The 16,918-nt window shown below is 47.2% G+C and overlaps 1 protein-coding gene across 1 annotated transcript in view; it reads left to right on the top strand.

Annotated features, from left to right (window-relative positions):
- Positions 1-891: 891 nt before the first annotated feature.
- T265_15230 (hypothetical protein) overlaps positions 892-16,918 on the top strand; it is a gene marked incomplete at both ends in the record, with an annotated part of 18,418 nt that continues 2,391 nt past the window's right edge. Inside the window, 4 exons of the mRNA XM_009177116.1 lie at positions 892-1,072; positions 1,108-1,205; positions 10,400-10,815; positions 16,138-16,292. Coding sequence (XP_009175380.1) covers positions 892-1,072; positions 1,108-1,205; positions 10,400-10,815; positions 16,138-16,292 — 850 coding nt within the window. The remainder of the gene's footprint in view (positions 1,073-1,107; positions 1,206-10,399; positions 10,816-16,137; positions 16,293-16,918) is intronic.

Here is a 16,918-nt window from a genome sequence, read left to right as displayed (position 1 = left end):
AACGGGGCCTACGTCGCACCGCTCCTGGAATACGCCAACCAAGTTGCCCACACAGGATGCAAGTAATACGTCACCCTCATTGAGCGTGCCCAGCGAGTCGCTACGAGAATTTTTGCCGGCCCCGAATCTGTGGACTACGAAATGCGTCTCGCGATGCTTGATCTCTTTCCCCTGGAGTACCGTCGACTCCGAGAGGACCTAGTTCTTACTTATGCCCTGTTTGAACAAAGCTTGCTATTCAGGTTTTTTACCGTTGACCCAGCAAACACCCGGCGGGGAAATAGTAAGAAAATTTTCAAGATCAGGGCACACACATTCATTAGACAAAACTTTTTTCATTTTGGGTAGCAGCTGCGTGGAATGACCTTCCTCCGACGGTTGTATTCGCTCCTTCTCGAACCCAATTTAAAGCACTATTAGACATTTATTTATGCGAATCCTCGCGCTGGCGACCATACTGCCCCGCGCTGAGAACATAAAGAGCAGTGCTACACCCTTTTTTCACTTGTGCCTTTTAGACGAACGACAGCCACTGACCGGCAAGAACAAAACCGACCAGGGAAACTTGGGCAAAAGCCTCGATCCTGTGTATCAATCCGTGAATCCATGCCAAGCAAAAAGAACTGGCCTATGGATGCGACTAGAATGATTGAATTTAATTGAAAATCTTACCAACCTCTGAAGTATCAGGCTTTCACGATACTAATTCGGCCTTCTGATTGAACGTTCCGACGTTTTTAACATGAATCGGTACGAACCGCCAACTTCACTCGCTCTGTGAAACCGTTGTTGTTTTGTTTGTTCAAGCCGTTCGCAGGCTATCAAGGTCAGTGCTTTGACGATGGCGATTTACGGCCCGCTGGTCGTTTGATCGTCCTTTTTTTCCGTGTAATGGACGTCGGTCAACATCTGTCGACCACTCATCCTAACTTCCGCGAGTCCGTTGAAGTTGATGGTTCCCCTTCTAATTTGGGTACCTCGGAAAACACACGCGGTGTTGATGACGAAGCTCACCGTATTTCCTCACTGGAGATAGCCATTGAGAAAGTTACAGCAGAACGGGATCAGCTAAGTAGGCTCTTCAAAAGTTTTTACGTTTCCCTTCAGAGGCCACACTACGGGAGCAGCAGCGAGCTGTGGAGGCACTTGAGTCCTGTATCATCGCCAAGACCGACACGAAGGAGAAAGAACTGCGGCACTTTCTGGTAAGCCCCCTGGTGATCATTTCCTACTTTTTCTACTGGTGCGTGCGCCGTTGAATGTTTCGTCCGATCATCGCTATTACCACAACCTCAGTTTTGTATTTTTTCTGATCAATGAGGAGTTTACGAAAAGCGCTGTAGAATTCAGTATAAAAAACATGAACTTGTTTTGGTTCCCATACACTGCACCACTGCTCCTTAGTGCTTATTATGGTCACATCCCGTATTTAGCCCGGGTTGGGTGTTTTCCTATTGTGTATTCTCCGGCTGCTTACACGGCTTCTGTCTGCAGGCGATGCGAGTGTTGTCGACACGAATCCACCTATCCAGCAACTAGGCGGTTAATGCCTAGATCAGTCCGCATTTGGATTCATTAGTCTAAGCACGGGGTATGTCCAGAACATACACCTGGCCCGTTTGAAGGCATCGTTATCTGTTTTAATAGGCTTAGTAAGTGTTATACGAGTGGAATCCGAATGAACTCAGAACCGGATAGGGGATTTTCGCGACGAGCAGTTGAAAGTAGAGGACAGCTGCCCCTCACCATGTATGATGGTGTAAATGGATATGTATGGTAAAACAGCAGAGCCGAATGAGAATGGTGTGGATCGAGGTCTGCTTGGGAAGTGAGCAAGGGGGTTGGTAAGTTGATTGTACTGCGCGGTAGTTGCTGCTAGTGACCATGGTGACCGCACCCTATACTTATGGTTAATATGGGTGGGCATTCAGTGCTTGTGTTTTGGGGGAAAAAGTTCAGATACTAGACAGTAATCGGATGTGTAGTGTTTCGGGAAGTCGCCTGATGGTATAGATTGTTCGATAGGTAGTAGCTTCGGTCAAACTCGATTTTTTCTAACGAAACCGCGCCGTCTTACTTTTGGTGGGCAGTTGGGTGTTATGTTCGGGGTAGAAATGGATTATCGTATTATCGATGTGCAACACTGAGGGTTCGCTGTAGTGCAATCATAATTTGTTTGAAATTTTTTTATTGTGACTACCTCTCGACTTCCCCTGTCTAGGCTTAGGCAACCTAGCGGTAAACCAGCCCTCGTGCCTCCTGGTGGCATGGCAGTTGGACATCGAAAGGGTGCTACAGTTGAATCCTTTTTTATCGCGAGGAAAATAAGATTGGATGTGCAAGGGATTCAGTGCTGGTGTGCCACAGTCTACATCTCCGGACACGTACATGGAGTTTACATTTTGCGTCAAATGGCAGGCTGACGTGGCGATCCTCGAATCTTGATGTATAAGCACCCTATCAACAGGTCACTGATGTAGGTATTGATTAGCTTAGGGCTATTTATGGACCCTTTAATACTTCACTTACTATCGGGTAAGGTAGTAGTTTCGTTTATGTTTACCCTGAGGCAACGGTGGAACTATGCAGTATCTAGAGTAGAGAGTTTGGTTTCTGGGGTGTGCTCCAATTTGTCGGACTCTTTCAAGAAGCTCAGATATTTGGCACTGGTGGAGATACTGAGGTCTGTTAATGCAGTCCAGTGTGTTGCCTGACATAACGGTTTAGTTACGCAGGATAACCCTTTTGGGAAGTTGCTAATAAAGTTGAAACCTGTGGTGAGTTGATTTTGAGAGTAGGCTTGGTTGCTTTGCATGACCTAGAAGGTCAGGGAGAATTTGGAGGGAGACGACTACTGCTCACGTCTCAAAGGACGTGTGTCAGGCCGTTTTGTTGTTGGCTATGAGACTTGGCCTGTTCGAGCAGCAGGAATGAGACGTCTTCAGATCCTCGACAATCGTCTCAGAACCATAGCTCGTGTTGGCCGGTGTAACCGATTCCATAACGGGCAGTTGGAAAGCGAGCGTTTGGCTATGCAACGAAGAGTTCTGTTTTCTGTGCCCTATTCAGAGTTAAGGTGGTACGGGAGATTTCGGTGCTAGGTACGCCGTGGATCATGTTCAGGCAAATGGCCTTGTGACATTCCACGGCATGACCTCGCACATCCTGATGTAAGCAGTTCACCAGCTGTCTACCGTTTGCAAGTGATGCAGGAATACGCCCGGTAAAGCTGTCCCCTATTGTTTTCGATTATGCGAAATCCGTAGGCTCTTCGACCAGGTTTCCTTAGCTGATTCCACTGGTTCCAGCTTGTATCTGTCGAATTCGCCAGCTATACCGTTCTTCACCGCCAGGGCGGACCTCTTATCGCAGCTGTTTCCCCTTCAGCTCAAATCTGTAACACAGTCTGAAGGTTTTTCTGGAGCTGACACCATATCGCGTCAGTATCCTCTTCCAATTAGTGTTCGACCACTCTGTTTGTCGCCGGAAACTTAGTCCGCCAAACCTGGTATCGATATGTTCATTATAATGAAGCCGCATATTTCACACCAGCTTCACCAGATGCCAACGGCTCTCGGTACTCCAGGTGGCGAGGGTTGTCGGCCTCATTGAACAGCAGGTTGGGGCATGCCGTCCACCCTCCCGGTTAACAAGTGTCCTGAACTACTTGACTCTCTTCCGCCACAAAAATAACGGTACCCTCACGAAACCCGTGGTCCGGTCATCCAGCAGCTTATTCCAGTCAATATTACCATATTGAAGTCCCCCAGTATAGTTCACGTGGATCCCTGGAACTGCTGAAAATAGCTGGTCCCCGTTTTGCACGCTTCGACAAAAGGTGCTCACCATGTTGGCTGCTCATGATCTAGTTAGTGGACGGTCGGGCACTTCTGATAAACAAGCAGGAATCATTAACGTACAATTACGCTTGGTACGCTACGATGTTTACGACATGCGCTTCGCATTTCCGGGGGACTGTCTACCTTACAGCACTCTTTTCGTCCATCGTTCTGAGTAAAAGCGATCGGGATGTGCACAATCTGTGACCTAGCAACAAACTATGAAAATACCAGCCAGTAAATTCGGTTGGGTCGAAAACGTCGCCTTTCCGTATAAAGATCCCGGGAATCAGCTCACCAATCTTGAATGACATTGGTAGAAACGAATCAGTGGCTTTCGTGCATAAAAGTTGTCGGCTGTAGTGCCGACACTCATTTTCCGGTGACAGCACCTGTGGCAGCTGAAGCCGACTTTCTGAGAAAGTGAATCGGAAAACAATCCAACAAGTTTAGTTTAACTCTCCCGCCATGTATTCCACACCTCGTCGCTTCGTCGTTCACTGACTTGCCCCCAACATCCCTCAGAAGTGCTGACTCATTTGGCTATCAATAACCTAACCGTTGCTCCGTATGTAAGTAAAGTTGAAAAAAATAAATCTTTATCAAATCAAGTGGACCTTTACCACATCGCTGCTTTCGTCAGCTATTTATTGCTCGAAAACACTCATACAATATTCCAATCTGGTCGTACATCTCAAATCACTCGTTTCAAACCCATATTTATCGCACTTTACAGTTGAGCCCAGTGGTTAAAGGCCGAAATTATTGATCGCAAAATCCATCGTTTAAACTCATCCTCTGCATCTCAGATGCCCACATCTAGGCCTTAGGTTCCTGACAGTCGTCTTGGCGCGGTTAGATTAACGAGCTCAATCAAGATCATTGCATCTCGACGCGGTAAACATTGTTTATTTGCTGTTTCAGCCCCAACAGACACCTCCAAGAACTAGAAAGATAGTTATCCAAGTCACTGCGATAAGCGATAATTGCAGATATTGTGATTCTGGCGGGTGATATGCATGTTCAGGTTGTTATCTTGGCGGCGGATTTGTGCGGGCACGGGCGTCTACCGTTCTCCCGCAAACAAGCTGGTAATGCGAAAACATTCAGTTCATCTCCTGTAAAGCACCTCCCTATCTTAACAAATCGAGTTGAGCTAACTGGGAAACTCCCAGAACTCGACGGAATCACTGGTAATTTGGATGACCACTGGAGAAAAGTGAGAGGCCGAAACCGTCTGTCGAAGATCCCTCGCACACCCCTGGTCTCGATCAGCAACTTTGATCCGAACGGCGAACTGTATACTTAGAAGTACCGTTCAGCTGGACCTCATCAACTCATCATCTAGGACTAGCTCAACCTGGATCAGACGTCGGCATCAGTCCGGCATCGACGACAGCATTCAATCCTATCGCTTCAAACCAACAAAATATCTGAACCATACGGTTTGCAAGTCCGTTGCCTCCTCCCGTGGACGCATAGCTGTCTGCTGCTAATTCTCTCCTTAGCTAACCATATCCAGACCCCAAATCAGGCCCTTTCTTTCCAACTTCGTTGTTGGTATACTGCGTGAATCTTCTTTACCTGTCCCTAGCACCTCAAGGATCGAACCGTTCTCGGGGCGTTTGCTCACGTAATTTGAGAACCAAACCCTTGAAAAATGCAGAATTATTTTAAATAATCTAAGTAGTTCTGCTACTTAGTTCGGTATGCACTTCGCGCATGTGAAGTACAAGGTGTTGATGCTAGATTAGGTGGGATCAAATCCAAACACCATGGTTGCAGGTGGGCCGATCGGTGTAGATAAGTTAACCTATCTGGGCAGGGGCATAAGTTCCGGTGGTCTGGTGGAAATCGGAATCAATTCTCAAATTGAGATGGCCAGGATAGCGTTTGCCATTCCCCGACATTTGTGACGCCGACGTGACGGCTTGGTTTTCGAAGATGCAGTGTACAATGCCGCCGTCCGATCTGTCCTACTTTATGAATCGGAGACCTGACCGCTGCATGTGGAAGACTCTCGAGGGCTCTCTGTGTTTGACCATAGATGGCTCCGCACCATTCCATGAGTTTGGTGGGAACGCCAGGTTATTTATGCCGAACTACAGCAGATGGTCTTCGGGGAAGTTAATTCACCCCCGGTGGGTCAACTGATCACCCTCCATATGTTACGTACCAACAACTCCTCAGCTCTTCGTAACCTCTCACACCCCATCTAGATTATGTGTTGTCCATCTCGCAGTTTGCGACATCCTGGAGTTAAGGAACACTGAAAATGTGTCGTCTGTACATGTGGCGTTGCTGTAGCACCAAGCAGTGAGGAGATCGATGCCTCTATCGGTCAAGATCCCGTTTGACGCTCACGTACCAGTGATTTGCGTGCCGCCGTAAGACGATGTCAGGAGCCCTGTCACAACGGGGTCAAACTGACCTCTGGTCGATACGTTGAGTGTGAACACCTTTTCTGAAGATGCGCACTATTATCGACTGGAACGGTCTCTTTCTCCCGGATAGACACAAATAGCCTAGGGTGGCACTGACTGAAGAGAACAGGCGGAAAATCGTCAGCGCCAGGAGCTCGATTCTACTTAAGTAGTCATATACACTCGGACAATTCTGAGGCCGTTCACAGTCCTTTTTGTTGAATGCTGACATTCCGGATTGGAGTTAGCATGTGGTTAATTGAAATGTTCAAATTACTGTCCCAACGGTCCAAACATTCTTCTCTGCCTAATATTAGCCATCCTGGTCCCTAATAGTTTTACTTACAATGGGCCTTCGAGGACCAGTCGAATTAATCAAGTGGGACAGCCTGTGGATGTTTCCAGTATTTTTCGCATCCATAATTTTGGCCTTTCGGATCCATTAAGCTTCTAGGTCTGCTTGGACATTCAGCTTCAGCTGGTGTCGGGTCGAGTTGTGGTTGTCGCTAAGAGGAACCTTTGGCCGGGCCCACAGCAAAGCCCGTGTTTGTATGAGGTTTGTTGGGTTGTACCGCAGACAGAGAGTGGCGCTTTGGATATCCAGAAGAATAAGAAGAGAGCTAGGAGCAGTCAGTTCACTTACATTGCTCGCGTCCCGTATCCTTGCTTCTGACAGGCAGAAGAAACCCGGCAAACGAGCAAGAGGCTTTTGTTTTCCTGCTTGCTTCAATGTGATGTCAAGTAGGTCGGCATTCGGGTTTTGAAAGCAAACTTCGAAGTGTTTAGGATTGTTACTTAGGTCAGACGTACAGAAGCTGCTGCGTAGTCTGATGCACGGTGAACAAAGCGGTCAGTCCTATTGCTGGGACCTGCGTAAGGTATATACAAATTGGAGTGCGGTGGAGTAGAAGGTGGAACACGTGAAGATATGAGATGGGAAGCGTCGTTCTCAAAATGTTTAGTTTACATGTAATTTTGGGCTCTTTGAAAATCCATATCTACGTAATATCATGTAGTTCGTTTGGTAACTGGACTATTGGTGGCAGAAGTATCATAAGTAGTGGGAGTGATTCACTCCTCAGATGAACTGAGGTGCGCAGACCATACCCCTTCTGTGATACGCTGTGCACAGGTTTTGCTTCTGATTATTATATATAAGCAAGCAACTACGATTCACGATGTTTATGGCCAGTTTGTTTGACCACAGGAGCTCGCTCCGTAAGAATCAGCCGTCAGTACCGATCCTCAAGATCTCCGGAAACCAGTTACAGTCATTGGGGATGATCCGGAAGTTGAGGTGCAAGCCACCTATCGGAAAGTCTGTGGTCTGTGGATATCGTTTTGGTAGCCGGTCTGAATGCACATGTGGGCAGGCTTGGCGCATGGACTGGAGTCGCTACGTACGGACAATCTCTCTAGGCTTGGGCGACCTGGCAGTATCCTAGCCCTCGTGCTTCCTTCGGGTGGCATGGCAGCTAGGCACCGGAAGACTGCTACAGTTGAACGCTACGGACAATGGTGAACGATTACTTCAGCTGTTGTGCTGTTCAAAAGTGGGAGTGAAGTCCTTAGTCAGTGCCTGTCTGGTCTGTTTGCCTGCATTCGGGAAAGGGAGTCTGTCCCAGACAACTGAGCAGAGTCAGTGATAGTGTTCATTTTCAAAACGGCCTCGTAGTGCGTGCGGTAACTACAGGGCTATCAGCTTGACCCCGGCCGTAACGAGACTGTTGGCCACAGTGATGCTTCGTCGCCTTATGGTGGATCGTGAGAGTGGCAAGCGGGATTCCGGGCTGGTAGGGGTTGTGTTGACCAAATCTTCACACCGCGTCAGGTGCTAGAACAACGCCATGCGTATAAGCGACCCACAATTCTAGTATTCTTGTATTTCCGAGGCGCATTCGACTCGGTTGATCGGTTTTTCTCCTTGAGACGCTTGCCCACCAAGGAATGCCCCGGAAGTTTGTAAACATAATACGTTCTTTGTATTCTCAGAATTCCGGATGTGTGAGAGTTTACGCAGAGCTCTCCAAAAGCTTCCGCACACAAAGTGGTGTCCATCAGAGATGTCCACTTTCTCCTCAAGCTGCAGTACGGGCTGTTTTGTTGTATGGCTGTGAGACTTGGCCTATTCGAGCAGTGGACCTGAGACGTTGTTGTCTCAGAGCCATAGTTCGTGTGGGTTGGTGTCGGCGTATCCGTAACGAGGCAGTTAGAAAGCGTGTTTTCGGTTGTGTAACGGGTACTTCCATTGAAGAATGTGTCCAGCACCAGAAGCTGCGTTGGTTGGGACATGTGTTACGTATGCCGAACCATCGTTTGCCGAAGAGAGTGCTGTTTTCCATGCCCAACTCAGAGTGACGTAAACAGAGAGGTGGCCAACCCTTGACCTGGCAGAGGAGTATGAAGGAGATCACGAAACGCCCAGGTGCTGTCGGTGCTACTCGTCTTCTAGGATGGGGACCGCGTGATCCTCACTGCCTGGTTGGAGTTGTTGTCAGTTTCTATCCAGATTGCCTGAGTGAATGTCTGAAGGTGTAGGCACCTCGAAATGATTGTGGTAAGCTAGCACTGAGTCCCTTCCCCATCCACCTTTACTCTTTTGTTTACAATAAGGCTTTCAACATCAGTGCTGAACACTGATGTCATGCTGTCGATGATGATGATGATGACACGCCACTTCCAACTAGGGAGAGACTCGAAGTTGTGGAGAGTTCTATGTATGTTGGAAGTTGTATTAGTTCTGACTGTAGTGTGACAGACGAGGTCAATCCACGAATGTGCAAGTTTCGGGTCGCGTTTGCTAATTTGAGACACCTGTGGTGTCAGAGCGGTATATCCCTGAATCTCAAGGGAATTGTGTATCAGGCTGTTTCGTTGTATGGCTGAATCTTGGCCTGTTCCATCAGCGAAACTGAGAGGTCTTGATGTCTTCAACTGTTGTCTCAGAACCACATCTTATGTGGATTGGTATCAGAATTCGTAACGGGTCGACTAGAAAGTGAGTTTTCTGTTGGATAACGGGGACTGCCATTGAAGATTATGTCCAGCACCAGAAGTTGCGTTGGTTAGGCTATGTATTTCGTATGCCAAACAATCGCTTGCCCAATAGAGTGCTGTTCTCCGGGTGCAGAAGGGTGCACAAGGGCGTAAAAGAGGTTACGAACCGCTTGGGTGCTGTCGGTGCTACTCGACTTCTAGGATAGGGACTGCGTAACTCCCATTGCGCGTGGCCGTAGACGCGATCTCGTACCCTGTGTTCCTTATACGGATGGCGCATGGCGCTTCAACTTAAGACAGAGGTCAGCCACCATCATCAGTGGTTCCTTGTAATTTTCTTGGTGTTTAGTCAGACTCCATCAGTGTCCCTCTAGATGTTTCGAACCACTTTTCCTGCCGGAGAACGCTACATTATGTCAGTGCTCCTTTAGGACTATTTTGTTCTTTGTGATATCTTGTCAGTGCCGTTTTAGAGAACGAACGCTCGTTGATCCCATGTCACTGGTTACACCGTTTGATGCTGTTTATTAGGAGGACCCTTGCCTAGATACGGTGGTTTTCCACAAGTGCGGGGTTACCAGGTTCTTTGATTTTCGTACGCTCGGTTCATCTGAACCATCTTTGTGATCCCCTCAACACTGTACAGTGAGGGCAATGATCGAAAAAGTTATGCTCATTCAATCTACTGGTTTCTTGTGGTTGATTGTTGTTGTTGTTATTATAAAAAGAAACAACCATAAAACAGCAAGTTATTCGCCTCTCTGGTTTCCTTAAATAACCTTATAAACAATGTGCATAGGATTTTCGTGTTTTATACATTTTCCACAATAGAATGAGCTGACCTATTCTGTCTGCGATTTTACATAAAAAAGCGTAAGTGTAGCCAGAGTACCTAAAAATCGGTCTTATACGGACCAGGATTTGCATGACAGCTATGTACCGAAAGGAAACTCTAACTGACTGCCTTCAGCTTGATATTTTTTCCGGTTTTCGTTTTTACTCTTCCACAGCCACGTGAGCTGCCTGTTTGTTAAACTCAGGTTGTACCACTGTTATTTTTTGCTTGTGCTATTTTGTTTCCTACCTTGTCTGCCTTTTCGTGACAGCTACATGGATTGAAGGAAATTTCCTCTATTTCAGGCGCCTCGACCCATCCTATCCGATTCCGAATCCCCTCCTGTTCAGCAGCCTGTTTCCACCATAGCACCCATCCTTTCCACTGTACCCGCAGTGAGACCAGTCCCAACGTTAATTGGTGGAACAACCAAGTGTGCTGACGGACTGTTAGGACCTGCTCATCTACCGTCAACGGGACCAAGTGCAACTCACACCGGCACCACCAACCTGAGTTCACGTTCAGATTCTAGAAAACTCACCAATGGACCATCCGCTCTCAGCAACGAATCCGATGGCGGAGTTCCACTCTACTCGAAGGTCTTCATCGATTCCTGTGTGAATTTGGTCCTCGCTCGTCTTCGAAGAGCACAAAACAACTGTCACGCTTTAGTTGCTACGAGCCAAACTGATCTTCAGTCGTTCACATTCACGCAGAACAGGTGACTTACCACTCCTATACTTGTCTCTCTTCACGCTTTAAATCAAAATACAAATGGCTGTCGCTGTTCCCCTGCAACGGTGTGGAACAATCGGTTTAACGGATACAACCATCAAGTGGTTGGTCCAACAACTCTCAGTTTTATCTTTACTGCTAACTTGTGTTTGTCTGACACGGTCTCTAGTTTCGTCGTCGGTGCTGTTTCCCCTCCCTTATACCCGCAATTTGCTTACTTCAGCGGAAAAGGTCAGTTGTTCGCATCATTCACGTACTTGATGAATTCTTAAGTATCCGCTGATTGTATTTGTTTAACCAGTGATGTTCACCGTCGTTACCACCTCAGTGACCTGATTTCAACAGTGCATTTCGTTTTTTCAGGCGCCCTATTAGTGGTGGCTTGCAATGGTTGTCCCACTGATTTACTTTCTTTGTACTCTCAAACTGTGATTCTCTATTTTTCTATCATTTACCGATATTTCCTCCCTATTGACGCAGTTGCGTTGCCCCCTCCGTTTTCATTTCCGGTCTCCTGATCTGCTTTTAGCACTTTATTTTTTCATGAGTATTTGTGTGTATTCATCTGTCTGTCTGATCCGTACACACTTCGGCGTTTTTATAAATTCTTCAGCTTTGCGGTCCAGCTGTTGGTCCATATATCTGGTTGCCGTCATCCAGATCTGTTAAAGTCGGTTGGTTGAACGATTTTCACACACGACTCGGGGAGGCCACTTACCTGTGTTCTAGTTGGAGTGAACTCAGCCCAAAGCCTCATCATGTTTCATGGCAGTTGTGGGTCGAAGGCCTGTTGTCAGGTGCAGCTGCTCAGTCCTGGTGGTTCGGTATCTTTGTGATACTAAACCACCCAGTCCTGCTCGACTGGTTATCCGCACTTCTTTTTCAGTGGGCTAATTTTTGCTTTGCATTTTCAATGGTCTGTTTACAAGTGAATCTAACATTCCCCTTAAATATTCACTTATTCGTGACGAAGTAATGTGATCATGGTGCGCTTGTCTCACTATGACCGTTTTTACTGGAAGATGATGACGGCTGTAATTTGTCACTTGTTACGATCGGCTGGGGGGGGGGGGATACCGGTTTGCTGCCGTCGGGGTTCACCCTCCACCTTCGATCGATTGGTAACCCCCCTCATTCGGGATTCGATAGAGTCATAGGTAGTTTGTTTTAGTGCAGGGAGTCAGGGGTTGCTCGTTTTCAGAGACTGTTCGGTCTCCTACCATGTCTGCCTTTAAAGGATTGCAGGAGAACAGGCATGCTTAAATGGGTTCATCTGTGATTTTGACCTTCTTTGGTCCTCGTCTCTTCCGATTGGTTTTGTCATCTGTTGTTTCAGTAGTGCTGAGTCGTCAGGAAACTCATGGTACGTGAACCATGCGTGTATCGTGCTTGGCCCTCCGGATGCTTCGCTGTTTCCCACCTGCCAACACGTGACTTCATACATCTGACGGAAAACGAACTCAGGAACCTAACACTATTCATGTTGACTTAAGGAACGAATCGCCCACATTGCGTGAAGATTTGGGCTCAGAGCATATTTTCACGTAGTGGTTATATCGCGCATACGGCACGGTAATTTTTTGGTGCTTGAAATAAGGGGAAGCGCGAATGTCTGACGGAAAGATCGATGGTTGTAGACCACCTGCGGCTCTTTTACTGAGCAATCTGACGATAGCTTAGCCTTCCCTAGTTGCAGGGTAGCTATGATCCGAATCTCACGGTTGATAGATATATTCTTTCCGCATTGGTGTGCTACGAGTACGCCTCACTAAGTTCCCAAAGGACCTGTGTCCATCGTTTCTTGTTGCAGCTGTGCGTGTATTTTGTTCATTGGACTGCTCCGTTCGCGTCAGTATTTTTGTCATTTAGTTGTACTTCGTTGCCTTGGAGTCCTCTCTCAACCGTACTATTATTTGCTACTCAATTTTAAGTGGGTTGTGGCTCATGTGTTAGTCTCCCAACAGGTTATTCCCAGCAACTTTTTCTATTCAAGTAACACGCGTTTGGAAGTAGTCATACTGTGAATAATTTAACGCCCATTCAAACAGAATAACCAAGCTGGATACAATAATTACTGTCAGAGCACACCGCACTCTATAACCCAGCCTTGACCGTGTCTGTTTGGTGCACATCGATCCTATTTTGACAGTATTCTCGGAGAGGTAACATAATTCTCTGGATTGTGCTGTTCTCAACCGATGTACTGAGCCTGGAGACTAGGTTCTCAGGTCCTTAGCTGCTCGATAATTTGATTTTCTCATTGTGGAATTGCATTTAGTGTTCAGTATCTTGTATTTATTCAATTTTCGATAGATTAAGCTGGTCCCTAGTTCAGAGCTGCTCGCCTTCTCCCTACAACGGGCGGAAAAGTTCCATTTGGCTGTATTGTCAGTCCATTTCTAGCTCTGCGTGTCGCCTTCGTTGAAGGGTTGATTCATATGTATACCACCTGAGAAAAGCGTGCGATCGATGACCACGCTCTTCGAACCGACGGTTTTTTCACCGATCTGTAGGCCATCAGCAGAGGTGGAAAGACCGCCTGTCTTCATTCTATTCTTAGTCCATCCGAACGGTAAAGACGAACTATTGAGACGACAGTTGTGCCTCTTCTGGTTAGCCAAGTTGATTCATTACTGTGCATTCACATCCCTGTTCTGGAATAAGCTCTAGGTGTTACTTTTCTCGGTTCGGAAGGTATGGTTTTCTCCTTCACGAAGCGATCTCCTTACGGAAATGTTTCAGTCCCATCTAGTAGTAAACATCACGGTGACTGTGGTTTGTTCCTTACTCTGTTGTTGGTAATGGTGGTGGTGGTCACCGGTTGTCTGATCTAGCCAATAACCAGGCCATCCAGTGACCTCTATCGCACGGTAGGATTCTAAAGTGCAACAAATGATGCTGAAATATGGGATGAAGCAGTAAATGCAAGTGTACTACCTCGGTACACACCCTACTCAAGTTTGTGCTTCTATCGTTCGAGATTGGCTAGGTCGCTCAGATGATAGGAGCCGGTGACTGCCGGACGGGTTCACCACGTTGGCGTACTGATGTGTCAGCTGGATACAGAGTAGAGGTTGAGGCGCCAAAAGATCCGTGTTTCGAACCTAAAGTCGGCATCTCAACTGCTCTTATCCAGGCCTCGGCAACGTTGCACTAGCCCAAGCAATCATTCAGGTTGAATGGTGGCTAGCGTTGCAGCTGAACAATTATTATCTGTCTTCTTATTTATTGTACTCAACCGCGTCCTGATATTGCATATCAAGCGTTTACTTCCCACTGATCCGGAGTACCCAACGCCTTTGATAACTGCAGACGCCCGACAACCCTATTTATGTCAGCCAAGAGCGGGGAGCGTGGGCAATGGGTCTCAACAGTCACCTTTCTTAATAGGATACCAGATATTCCTTAGTGGAGAGAGATAACGGTATCCCATATCATTTTACCCTGAGATCATTATGACAGTGTTGGAATGTAATTTTTCGTCACTAACCTGGCCAATAATACCAATGTTTGAGGGTCGAAAACCGGTAAACAGAGGGCACTGGTAGGATCAATTTCACCATCAGTTTTGTGGTTCATTCGCCAGCCTCCGTGAAAGCAGCTTGCAGATCTTCCTCAATAGAGGCTAAGCAAGTCGAATGCCTACTGGGAAAACAACGCAGCTAGATCAGATCCCAAGCATTCAGTCCCACCTCGCGAACGAAAAAAGAACCGTGACTATTTATCCCAGCCGTTTGTCTTCGCGCGAAACCTTGGGAGGACCGTAATATTGGCTACTTTCCTTTGTCTTGTTGGTCTTGGTGTATTTGAGTGTCAAGTCTGTCTCAATAATGTGTGTACGTGTCACAAGGACCCTGATGGAGTTTCACACGATGGTGTTGCGCACATGGTGATCGAAGCTTCTACGAGCCCCTTGTGATCTGAATTTTCCATTTGTCTCCAGTTTCCAGTGGGTAGGCTTGGATGGTACTCTCTTGCCGCTCGAGCTCCCCTCCCTGCGGGCGGGCTCCAGTTGATGTTAGAAACATTGGTATGGTGCAATTCATCTTGAATAGCAGGGAATTCGTTCTGTTGGTCAGCGAACTGATTTCTCCTGGTCCAGTTTTCATTCAGCTGTGTACCAGATGAAGATGGTCAAGCAGCATTGTTTTATGGACAATGGCAAGAACACCAGTGTCGAACAACGGTACGTCGCTGCGTTCAAGACGTGCTCATGAACAAGACCATTCACGTACCCTATAAATGAATAGGACGATTGAGAACTTCGTCCGAATGACCCGGAGAAAAACGATTAGGGTACGATCGAACGGTATTGAAATATCACTAATAGTGTAGCTTCGTACTGACGAACGTTAGCAAAGGACACGCTGAGATGAAGGAAATGACATGGTCGGGCGACCTTTGTGTTGGCCGAGTATGCAAATGGAGTGGGACGAGAGTATGAAATTCAACATCTCTGAACGTTTCAGATACCTCAACAGTTATTCCTCAGGCTGCAGTCGGAAAGGCGGTCGATGCATTCGGTAGCTATTCTTAACGTGCACTCGGTCGAGGAACCCGTGTCAATCAGTGAGGCCAACAGAGTTTACACAGTGGTGCACCCATTGGCGTTTTCGCATCCAGTCTATCGAGTTCGCCTGATTTCTTCATTCCTAGCAAACGAAACGCTGGAAACCTTCTCCTTCGTACTGACCATGAGTTTTTGCATTTGATACTGATGTGTTAAGGCGCGAACTCACTGACTGGAAGGTCCGTGGTTCGAAACCGGCCTATGTACCTCGATTCTCACTGCCTAGGTTTGGGCGACCTGGCAGTATCTGACTCTCCGTGTTTCCTTCCTGTGGCATGGCCGCTAGGCGCCGAAAAGGTGTTACAGCTGAGTGATTATCATTATATATATTTGTGTCGGAATATCCCTTACTCCTCAGGTACATGTGAATGCTGTCCAAACTGACCTGCGAACAGCAACAGTCAACTGCATGAGGCGTTATCAAATTGTGGCGGAATTTGCCTAGTGCTGGCACTGTGCGGCTTCCGCATTGATGAGCTCATGTTTGGTCGGGCATTCTTCACTGAACTGTGTAGCCCTTGTTCGTGCTTTTTTTGCTTAAATCTCCCATGAATGTCTAATTCTGTCTTCCCCGACCCCCCTCGATAGAGAGCGGTGGAGGGGGGATTACGATACCATTGTGTACCGCCTCTCCAGAGCACAATGTTGAAATTCTTTGCTAAGACAATCTACTCTCCACTCTGTTGAACAGTCAGGTGATTGTTTTTTTTTCTGTTTTGCATTTTATCAATGCTTCAGCCAAAATGGGAAGCGCATCATGATGCGTGTTCGGGTGCTGGAGCAAGAAAATGAAGAGTTGGCCAATGTACGTCGCACCGGCCGAACAGCCCGCCTTGAAACTGAAATTGCACTGCGCCAGAAGTTCCTGCAAGACCTGAAGCAGACCTATTCAGGCAAGTGACCCTCAACCCATACAAATACTTGTTCCTTGATATCACGCAACCTTGTTTCTGATGCCGTAGATTAGAATGGACTGTGGATTCTGTGTATGTCTCCCAAGTTAGAAAGCTTATTTGGAGTGGTAGTTGTATTAGTTTTGGCAGATTTACGATCGTTCCCTCGAACAAAGGCCGCCCACAGGGGGCGTTCCAAGTCGCCTTGTGGGTTGTCTGTTTTCTGGGGGAACCACCTTTACAACACGTGAAGGTGTAACATCATCATCATCATCAACGACAGCATGACATCAGTGCTCAACACCAATGCTTCACTGCCGTGCAGCCATGACTTATTTGAAAGCCTTATTGTAAAGAAAAGAATAAAGGTGGATGGGGGAGAGACTTATTGCTAGCTTAACACAATCATTCCGAGGTGCCTACACCTCCAGACATTCACTCAGGCAATCTGGACAGAAACTGACAACAAGAACGCCACTGACATCGGTTGGCAGCCATATCTTGTAGTGTCTCCAACCAGGCACAGTGAGGATCACGCGGTCCCCATCCTGGAAGGCGAGTAGCACCGACAGCACCCAAGCGTTTCGTCATCTCCTTCATACTCCTCTGCCAGGTCATCGGTTGGC

Source organism: Opisthorchis viverrini, assembly GCF_000715545.1.
Source record: "Opisthorchis viverrini unplaced genomic scaffold opera_v5_397, whole genome shotgun sequence".
Classification (NCBI taxonomy): Eukaryota; Metazoa; Platyhelminthes; class Trematoda; order Opisthorchiida; family Opisthorchiidae; genus Opisthorchis; species Opisthorchis viverrini.
This window is presented reverse-complemented; position numbering and strand designations above follow the sequence as displayed.